Below are 11,141 nucleotides of genomic sequence, written 5' to 3'. Positions count from 1 at the left end.
AAAGCAAGAGAGTTCCAGAAAAACATCTATTTCTGCTTTATTGACTATGCCAAAGCCTTTGACTGTGTGTATAACCATAAACTGTGGAAAATTCTGAAAGAGATAGGAATACCAGACCAGCTGACCTGCCTCTTGAGAAATCTGTATGCAGGTCAGGAAGCAACAGTTAGAACTGGACATGGAACAACAGACTGGTTCCAAATAGGAAAAGGAGTACCTCAAGGCTGTATATTATCACCCTGCTTATTTAACTTATATGCAGAGTACATCATGAGAAATGCAGGGCTGGAAGAAGCACAAGCTGGAATCAAGATTGCCAGGAGAAATATCAATAACCTCAGATATGCAGATGACACCACCCTTATGGCAGAAAGTGAAGAGGAACTCAAAAGCCTCTTGATGAAAGTGAAAGTGGAGAGTGAAAAAGTTGGCTTAAAGCTCAACATTCAGAAAACGAAGATCATGGCATCTGGAGTGTCAAACTTTATTTTTCTGGGCTCCAAAATCACTGCAGATGGTGACTGCAGCCATGAAATTAAAAGACGCTTACTCCTTGGAAGGAAATTTATGACCAACCTAGATAGCATATTCAAAAGCAGAGACTTTACTTTGCCAACAAAGGTACGTCTAGTCAAGGCTATGGTTTTTCCAGTGGTCATGTATGGATGTGAGAGTTGGACTGTGAAGAAAGCTGAGTGCCGAAGAATTGATGCTTTTTTTTTTTTATTAATTTTATTTTATTTTTAAACTTTACATAATTGTATTAGTTTTGCCAAATATCAAGATGAATCCACCACAGGTATACATGTGTTCCCCATCCTGAACCCTCCTCCCTCCTCCCTCCCCATACCATCGAACTGTGGTGTTGGAGAAGACTCTTGAGACTTGAAGACTCCTTGGACTGCAAGGAGAACCAACCAGTCCATCCTAAAGTAGATCAGTCCTGGGTGTTCATTGGAAGGACTAATGCTAAAGCTAAAACTCCAATACTTTGGCCACCTCATGCGAAGAGTTGACTCATTGGAAAAGACTCTGATGCTGGGAGGGATTGGGGGCAGGAGGAGAAGGGGATGACAGAGAATGAGATGGCTGGATGGCATCACTGGCTCGATGGACATGAGTTTGAGTGAACTCCAGGAGTTGGTGATGGACAGGGAGGCCTGGCATGCTGCAATTCATGGTGTCACAAAGAGTCAAACATGACTAAGTGACAGAGCTGAATTGAACTGATGCCATTCAAAGGACAGATATGATTTTGATATATATTATTTGGTAGGAACTAGGTTTTATTTAAATTTCAGCAGAGAGAATTTCTAAGAATAGATGTATAAATTATGAAATTCACTATTGACTGTATACATTAAATATTCATGAAATTATTTATCTTGACTCTAAAATTTCAGTGTAGGTATACAAGTTTCATCAATTTTAAATATCACAAAATTTAAAAATTATGTAATTTATGTAAAAAAATGTAACTATAACAATGATGAATGTTAATTAGACTTACTGTCTAGTTATTGCTATGTTGTATATCTAAAACCAATATAATTTATGTATCAATTATGTATTGATAAAAAATTTAAGCATGTGCTTTCAAATATATGAAAATTATATGGTTGATAAGACACAATTTGAAATATTTTACAGATCCCAGAAATAGATAGTAATAATACATTGGCATTCTAAGTAAGTCTAAATCTTCATTGCAGAATACTTCTGCCCCAAGAAACATCTAAATAAACTGTTGCTTACAGATGTAAGTATTTGTTCTTTCACAGTCTTCATTCAATGCACCGCTGCTTGGGTTATATATTATGCAGTTCTTTGGATTTACAGTGTGAAATAAAGGAAGTCTGTAATGAAGAAGAAATTATTAGTATATGGGAAAAGGAATGATCAAATCCAAGGATAAACAAAAAGAACAGAAAAAGTTTTGATGCCAGAAACTTACAGATCTTGGGAGAGAGTAGAATTGTCCTCCCACAACCAGGCATGATGTTCTTCACTGTAAGAAAGTCCAATCCAGTAAAAACTGGAACTGAACTTCATAAAATCCTGCTTGGAAACAGAGACCAACATATTAACCTATTTCAAATCTACTCTAGGAAACATGTACTTTTAAGAAGCCCAGTTTCCAGTATCAGATTCAGTTTTTCAATTCTATCAGATTGTTACAAAAAAGTAATTGTGGTTTCAGACCATAAATGTTAAATCGTTATAACTAAGCTCAAACACATCTTTCTTAACCAAAATAGGAACCATAACAATTAACACATTTTTGCCATCGATAATCAACTTTTTATTCCTGTAGTGTAAAAGTCCATACTTAGGGATTTGACAAACTCTTGGAAAGCATTTTCTGCCTCCTGTTGTTTGTGGAAGCATTTTCCCTGCAAAAATTCATGGAGATGCTTGAAGAAGTGGTAGTTGATTGGCAAGAAATCAAGTGAATATGGCAGATGAGGCAAAACTTTGTAGCCCAATTTGTTCAACTTTTGAAGTGTTTGTTTTGCAACCTGCAGCCAGGCATTTTCATGGAAAAGAATTGGGTCCTATCTGTTGATCTATGCCAGCTGCAGGCATTGCAGTTTTTTCTTATTAATTTGCTGAGCAGACTTCTCAGATGTAATGGTTTCACTGGGATTCAGAAAGCTGTAGTGGATCCAACCAGCAGCAAACCACCAAACAGTGACCATGACCTGTTTTTGGTCCAAGTTTGGCTTTGGGAAATGCTTTGGAGCTTCTTCTCAGTCCAGCCACTGAGCTGGTCATCGCCAGTTGTATAAAATCCACTTTTCATCACACATCACAATCCACTTGAGAAATGGTTTGCTGTTGAATAGAATAAGAGAAGAAGACACTTCAAAATAATGATTTTTTTTAATTTGCTGTCAGTTCCTGAGACACCCACTTTTAGAGCTTTTACACATTTCTAATTTGCTTCAAATGCCAAATGATCACAGAATGGTTAATGCTGAGTTCTTGGAAAACTCCTTGTGTAGTTGTAAGAGGATCAGCTTTGATGACCCGCTCAATTGGCCGTTGTCAACTTCTGATGGTCAGCCACGGCACTCTTCATCTTCAAGGTGCTTGTCTCCTTTACAAAACTTCTTGAATCACCACTGCACTGTACTTTTGTTAACAGTTCTGGGGCCAAATGCATTGTTGACATTGCAAGTTGTCTCCCCTGCTTTATAACCCATTTTGAACTTGAATTTAAAAATTGCTTAAATTTGCTTTTTGTCTAACATAGTTTCTGTAGCCTAAAATAAATATAAAATAAACAGCAAGTGATGTCATTAGCAAAAAAACATAAAGTGAGAAATGCATAATAAACGGTATATAACATAATCATATTTATTTAAGAATGTTTTCCAATATCCAACAGCAATTTTCAACCAAGCAAAACCACAATTACTTTTGCACCAAACTAATACAAACTAAAATCATTTTTAACTTCTAATTTAGGAGATGTAGTCAGTCACTTGCCTCTTGTTTCTCATTCATCAAGTCCATTTCTGGAGTAAAAAATACCACAAAGTCTCACTTCTTAAAGGAATGAAAAATGTCATAATGGATGTTAGAGTTTTTATGCAACATTTCCTTCATAGGGGACCATCAGTCAAATCTGATCCCAATAGCACACTGAGGGATAGATCTTAGCACAGGTTCTACAGGGAGCTAGAGAACTTTTACTAAAGAACTAATTGTTTTATAATATTTTACATATACATTTCACATTACACCCAAGAGTGATAACAAAAGCTATATAATTACAAAATAAATTAGAAATTCAATTAAAGAGCTAAAAATAGGTTATTTTTAGCTAAATTAGGTTATTTTTATTTCTACTTTGAATTATCTTTAAAACTTTATCTGTACTTTATCTGTCAACACTCCTATAATGTAAATCTTTGAGAAATTTTGGGTTGATTTTGTAATGGTTTCAAAGTATAGGATATTAGTTCAAATATAATCATCTACTTGTTATCTGATTAAAGACTTGAATCAAAGTATTCAGCTTACTTAGATAATATATTTCCTAAGCCAAAGAAAATGTAGAAAATCAAAATTAAATACTTGCCGGTTCATTTCTGTTTTGTATCTGAAGTAGACTGGAATTATGAGAAACACAAAAATCCCTACTGTCTTTCCATGTTTTTACTTCATTAGAGATGAAATAACAGTTGCATTGGTAGCCAATCCATTTTTCTTGGCAAGAATAGCAGCCAGATTCTAGAAGAAATGATAAAACACTACTGGATGACATTGGAGGTTCAATTTTTTTTTCAGTGTTATTTACTTTTTCCAAAATCATTTGTTATTCATGTATATTACCATATGTAAAATAGATCACCAGTCCAGGTTCAATGCATGAGACAAGGCCCTCAGGGCCAGTGCACTGGGAGGACCCTGAAGGATGGGATGGGGAGGGAGGTAGGAGGGGGGTTCAGGGTGGGGAACACATGTACACTCATGACTGATTTATGTGCATGTATGGCAAAAAAAACACTACAATATTGTAAAGTAATTAGCCTCCAGTTAAAATAAATAAATTTAAAAAAAAAATGATTCCTACATGTCTCTTATGGTGTGGCCAAAAAATATAAATAAATAAAAATTTTAAAATAAATCAGCAACCAAAAAAAATCATTTGTTACTTATTAATCTTTTCCACAAATATTCTTTGAGAATTTACTGCATACACCACAGTTCAAGGAATATTAATTTGAACAACTCAGACATGACCCTTTTTCCTCATAGAAATTATATTCTAGAGATAGGGGTAGAATTATATAAATTGCCTTCATTTATGAACTATATTTAGTGATAATTTGGGTAAGTATACAAAGAAAGTCAGTATGTTCAAATACAGTGTAGCAGGTGGTAGGATGGGGGGCAGTGATAAGAACCTTTTTTGAGAAAGCGACCCAAAGTTGATCTCTGCTGTGTAATTAAAAGTAGACTATGCTGGCATTCTGTTTTGTCATTTTCTTTGTCCATTTGTCTTTTGCATCTATGCTAAATTGTGACTGCTCTTATGCCTCAGGGTGAGTATTGCTTTTGATCAAAGGCAACATTTACATAAATCACAGCAAAATGAAAGCAAATTTTTGGTATAAAAAAAAAAGAGAGAGAGAAAGTAAATTAGATGAAAAAGATACGTAAAGAAGGAAACAATTTTAGCACATTTCCTGAGTCACAAAAGAATTCTGAGGACTTCTGTGGTGGTATAGTGTTTAAGACTTTGTGCTTTAAATGCAAAGTTTCTGATCACTGGATAGGAAACTACGATGCCATATGCCGCATGATGCAGTCAGAAGATTTTTAAAAAAATAATTCTGGATACTTTATTTTCAAAATGAAAATAAAAGAATAATTAGCTTGATATTGGACCATTCAGTTTACTAGTGATAATGTCTTCAACAACACTCAAATCCTTGTCAAATCAATGGTGCTGAAATTTTAGAGTAGAATGGTGATTACCAGGGGATGGGATGTGGGATAAATGGATTTGTTGAAAGGTTCATGGGAATTCCTTGGTGATCCAGTGGTTAAGATTCCAAACTTTCTCTGTCTGGACTCTGGTTCAATTCCTGGTCAAGAAACTATGATCCCACAAGCCACCTTTTGTGGCCAATACAAAAAAAAAAAAAAGGTGTATACTTCTCCAGTTAGAAAATGAATAAGTTCTGGGAATCTACTATGTACCATTGTAACTAAGGTTAACAATACCATATTACTTACTTGTGAGTTGCCACAGGAGTAGTTCTTGAATGTTCTCACCATGAATAGCAATGATAGTTGTGTGACATAATGGTGCTGTTAGTGAATGCTTTGGGATAATAATATTGTAATAATAAGCATACCAAATCAGCACATTGTACACAAAACTTGTTGCTAAGTTGTGTCTGACTCTTTTGTGACCCCATGGAGTGTAGTGGCCAGGTTCCTCTGACCACTGGATTTCCCAGGCAAGAATACTGGAGTGGGTTGCCATTTCCTTCTCCAGGACATCTTCCCCACCCAGGAATTGAACCCATGTCTCCAACATTGTAGGGGGAATTCTTTACTGCTGAGCCATCGGGGAATCCCCACACATTAAATTTATGCAGCATCCTTTATCAATTGTATCTCAATAAAGTTGGAAAAATGCTCAGGGGAAAAAAAATGATACAAGTGAAGAGATATATGAACACTGAAGACAACTTGGAGAGTATTTGAGTATAAAATTACATTTAGAAACTAGGACTTTTGTTGGGTGATAGAGTGAGAAACAAGAGTACAATGGGTTGAAGAGTAAATAAAAGATCTTCTAGTTCCAAAAACAAAAAAAAACTAGGACTTTGAGCTGACTTTCACTGATTAAGTAGGGTTTAGAATTGCATTAATCTCCATGTTACTTTCTAAATTATGGAAGAAGCAGAGGTAAAGGTAAAGAGATACAGAAGTATAGGTTATCAACAAACACAAGCAGGTAATTAGAATTAGCTAGAATATTTACTGCAACTTATTTTTTGCCATTTTTTATTTGCAATTTATTTTTGTTATAGTATTTACTGTAATTTTTGTGTTTATTTTTACATGATCACTCACATTGAAAAATATGTCATTTCAATATAATAATTTTCTTATATAATTATTTAATTACATAAATATGTAATTATTTAATTACATAAATAGTATATAATGTATTTAATACATTCTTATTAAATACATTTAATACATGTATTTAATACATTCTTAAATGAACAATGAAATGGGACTATCCTACAATTACTATATCAATCAATATGACTGTGTAATATTCCATCAAGCTTATGTGTGAGAAAACCAAGAAACCATTTATTTCCTTCTCTGCTGCCAAGTCACTTCAGTCGTGTCCGACTCTGTGCAATCCCGTAGATGGCAGCCCACCAGGCTCCCCCGTCCCTGGGATTCTCCAGGCAAGAACACTGGAGTGGGTTGCCATTTCCTTCTCCAATGCATGAAAGTGAAAAGTGAAAGTGAAGCCGCTCAGTCATGTCCGACTCTTAGCGACCCCATGGACTGCAGCCTACCAGGCTCCTCCGTCCATGGGATTTTCCAGGCAAGAGTACTGGAGTGGGGTGCCATTGCCTTCTCCATTTCCTTCTCTACCAACACAAAAATTTTCCAAAGTGTGAAACCAACCTTCACTGAGGTCTGTGGAGGGTCCAAGCTGAACACTTTGTATAGTAAGTGCTGTAAGAAATGATAAGAAATTTACTTTGTCAGATAAACATTTATGAAATAACAAAATATTTTTGTTCAGTACCAAATCAGCACACTGTCCCTGTCTGACTCTTTGCGACCCCATGGACTACAGCACACCAGGCTCCTTTGTCCTCCACTCTCTCTGGGACTCTGCTCAAATTCATGTCCACTGATTCAGTGATGCTCTCTAACCGTCTCATCCTCTGCCACCCCCTTCTCCTTTTGCCTTCAGTCTTTTCCAGCATCAGAATCGTTTACATGTTATCAAAATGAAACTTTTCTTATAAGATAGCTTCATCACAATTTTGATTTTTTTTATATAGCCTTGACTATAAAAACTTACAATTTTTCAACAAAACTCCCAAAGTTACCATCAACAAAAGGCATATTACTCCTAAAACCCCAGAAATCAACCTCCATGGAGTGGTCTGAAAACCTGTAAAGAAAGAAAGATAGGGTAATGATTTAAAGAACAAACACGGGAATTCTTAAAAGCAGAAAACAGTGAGAGGATCCAAAAAGTGCTTTGGCTTGATAATCCAATCATTTTGCCAGAAAAAACTGCTGGAAAATGAAGATATTCCATTCAGAACTCCACTTGTTACCAACATTTTTATATAATGTACTTTATTCTTCAGTGAGATTATCCATACATTTCCTCTTTATCCTATTTCAGTATTTACCTTTAATTTTTTAATTTGGCAAAGAAGCTTAAAGATCTGTAGTAACAAGAGATCAACAGGCACCAAGTTCTGGTTAATGGGCTGATATAACGAATTTATTTTCACAGAAACAACAGCAACAAAATCACAAGATAGAATGTATGACTCCCATTAAGTAGAGCAGAAAACTTACTGTCCATTAATAAGGTTATTTTTCTCAAGGTTCAAAGCTATTAAGTACCCAAGTCAGAATTCAGATGAAAGCTTTTCTCGACCCAGAGTCTTTCATTTAATATATTCTATCATTGTCACGAAACTATTACAATACTTGGGAGTGTTCAGTTCAGTTCAGTTCAGTCGCTTGGTTGTGTCTGAGTCTTTGAGACCCCATGGATTGCAGCATGCCAGGCTTCCCTTGGGAGCATGCCCTTCTGCTAATCTCAACATATTCACTGCTCTAAGAAATGTCAAGCTGCTGATAGCTTTGTAGAGGCTGTACTAGGAAGAGAAGACATGGGAGTACTCTGGACCTTGTGTGGTGAGAGGCTCCACAATCAATGTACAGGTAATACCTTGAGCGCTTGACTTTATTTCCACAATATGTTAATTTATGACACATAGCATTCATTTTTACGGGAACCATTTTTCACATATACTACATTTTCTCATGCCAAAAGTTGCTTGCTTACAAGACCTTCCCCCTAAAATAATCTAGCATCAGGATTCTGCATTAACATGAGTGCACCCCAAAGTACAGTGTCTTGAATAACAGTGCAATGTGTCAAAATGTTAATCTGGATGATTCTGGGGTGCCATAACACAAATGGTAAATTTTAAAAAGCACTTTCAAGCATTGAGTTGTTAACATTTAGCATTTTCTATTTAAGTCCAAGCTAGAATTATACGGTTTACATTTTTTCCTTGTAAATTCGGATCGCAATCAGAATTTAGAGCTATCCTTCTCAGAATCGACTCTTTAAATCTGTTGACAAAACTTCACAAAGTCATTGCTAAGTTACAGAATGAAGAATCAGAAAAGTGAAATTGAAGTAAAAAGTGCTGAAACATGGGAAGCCGAAAACTGCATCCTTTTTATTAAAGCCTTCCCTGAAATCAGCCATGCTCATGAGATATCTTTCCTGGCTGTTTTCATTTTTTTCATGTTATGACTTGGGATGCACATACCTGCCATGTGAGATGCTGTCCAATGTCAATGAAGGTAAGACACGATGGATGCTGATTCCGAGAAATGAGATTAGATCTAGAAGCTAAGCTGGAGGCTAAGGAACCCGAAAGTTATGAAGAAATCCTTTAAAATAAAAAAAAAAAACAACAACTGTGTATCAAAGTGTGTTCACATCTTCTGCCGATGAGACATGGATGTGTAATATGAAAAGAGGCAGTAAAATCATTGTCTTCTAAAATGCTTCAGGAACCACAATACAGGAAATTCTCACTGAAGTTGCATAATGCAGACCCTTTGACTATCACAAAATAAAGTGAGAGGAAAAAAATTTGTCTAATGTTTGAACATCAAAGTGATCTAAAAAATTACTTGGAAGATGGAATATATGGGCAAACCAAAGGTAAATTTACTTAGTGTAAAAAAACTGACACTGAATTTTCCTTTTTTAATAAGGAGAAATATTTATTATTTGCTTTGTGTCAAATATAGATTAAATCAAGAGGGATATATTAGCTTATTTTTATCCCTGGATATGACTTAATAATAAAGATAAATAAATATGCTTGTTTTACCAATGAGAAAAGTAAGGTACAGTAAAGCTAAAGTACTAAACCAAGTTTGCTTATGTTTGAAACCCTGGTAGTCTTTCTCTATAGCACACATGACCCGTATTTTAAATCAAGCCTATCTCTCTGGGTCTATAAGTTGTGTTGATTTTTATTTATTATTTTTAATACAGAGTGATTAGAACTTTTCATCTCTCACTTTGTGCTTTTGATCTCTGCCACTTTAACCTAAGTATGGAAGGCAAAGATATAAAAGGTAGAATCAGAAGACTTCCCTTGATACTAGCATTGAAAATTTCTTTTAATAATGGACTCTTTATTTTTACTAATATGTTAATTATTATAATCATTTATTGTGTATCTAATTCAGATAAGAGACTGATAATTCAAGTCCCATATTTTTGTACTCAGAAGCATAACCTTAATAGTCAGAATTTCAGATGGGGGCAGATAGGAAGATTAAGAGCCAATAACAGAGACCTTGATCTATGGTTAAGTGTCTGGAAATATAATCAACCATTCATCCACATAGAAAATAAATTTTCAAATTTTTTTGTTATTTATGTAGTTTATTTTTAAGCATTATAATGTTAGTATATTACATAAAATGAATCCCAGTCCCTGCAGCCCCATGACACAAAAATTCATATATTTATTTTTGTTTATGCAACTTTGGGCACCTTGCATTTTGAATACATGATGTCAGAGTCAGCATTCAACCTCAGGCTCCAAAACAATTTTATTTTATGGTAAGAGAATAATCACATGACTCCTCTGTTTTTTTGCCTATTCATTTATAGAGTTTGAATTACCATCAAACTGCATTCATCATAGAGCTTGAGCTGTCAGAACATAAATGCTTAAGGCAACGCTTCCTTCTCAAATTACTAGCAGTATCATCTCAAGATGTCTGAATTCAATGAAACTTTGTGGATAAAGCACTGAGTCCAATAGTGTAGAGTCAGTACAGGTTTTGAATGTACCCATAGAAAGATCTTTACTCTTAAAATTATTGACTCTAAGATAATTCTATATGTTATTTCAGAGATGTGAAAATAACTATATCATTTTTAAATGGACAATAGAAAAGAGTTAAAATTATTACAATTCAGCTTAAGTTGTTAAATCAGCAATGGACAAGATTGAAATTTTACCCTATATTAAAGCTAGATATGGGCTTCCCTTGTGGCTCAACTGATAAAGAATCTGCCTGCAATGTAGGAGACCTGAGTTCAATCCCGGGGTTGGGAAGATCCCCTGGGGAAGAGAAAGGATACCCACTCCAGTATTCTGGCCTAGAGAATTCCATGGACTGTATAGACATTAGAATTATGATTGCCTTTTTTTATCTGTATGATTGCCTCTTTTATCTTTAATCACCTAAAGTGCAAAACATGAACCCAATCTGTTTTTGACATATCACCAGGTAAAAATATTAAATACATGCATTTTAGTCATGATTATGATCATTTCATTTTCACAGATATA

General features: G+C 35.0%; 1 protein-coding gene across 1 annotated transcript; it reads right to left on the bottom strand.

The window, feature by feature from the left end:
* Positions 1 to 1,159: 1,159 nt before the first annotated feature.
* Positions 1,160 to 9,271, bottom strand: LOC113892460 (natural killer cells antigen CD94-like). Its single transcript, XM_027541313.1, has 6 exons — positions 9,087 to 9,271; positions 7,583 to 7,675; positions 7,177 to 7,227; positions 4,088 to 4,239; positions 1,955 to 2,058; positions 1,160 to 1,856 (listed from the first exon to the last, which is right to left on the bottom strand). Exons 1-6 carry the CDS (start codon positions 9,091 to 9,093, stop codon positions 1,736 to 1,738), a joined length of 528 nt encoding a protein of 175 aa, XP_027397114.1. The 5' UTR covers positions 9,094 to 9,271; the 3' UTR covers positions 1,160 to 1,735.
* Between the last annotated feature and the right edge of the window lie 1,870 nt (positions 9,272 to 11,141).

This window comes from Bos indicus x Bos taurus, chromosome 5 (assembly GCF_003369695.1).
Source record: "Bos indicus x Bos taurus breed Angus x Brahman F1 hybrid chromosome 5, Bos_hybrid_MaternalHap_v2.0, whole genome shotgun sequence".
Lineage (NCBI taxonomy): Eukaryota > Metazoa > Chordata > Mammalia > Artiodactyla > Bovidae > Bos > Bos indicus x Bos taurus.
The sequence above is the reverse complement of the archived record's forward strand: the minus strand, read 5'-3'. Positions and strand labels throughout refer to the sequence as shown.

Excerpts from the sequence above, each read along its gene's own strand:
- LOC113892460 (XM_027541313.1), bottom strand. Across the intron at positions 7,228-7,582 it reads GGGAGTTTTGTTGAAAAATT|CACTTACTATACAAAGTGTT; the intron begins GTAAGTTTTTAT and ends CATTTCTTACAG. Across the intron at positions 2,059-4,087 it reads TACAAAACAGAAATGAACCG|GATTTTATGAAGTTCAGTTC; the intron begins GCAAGTATTTAA and ends GTTTCCAAGCAG.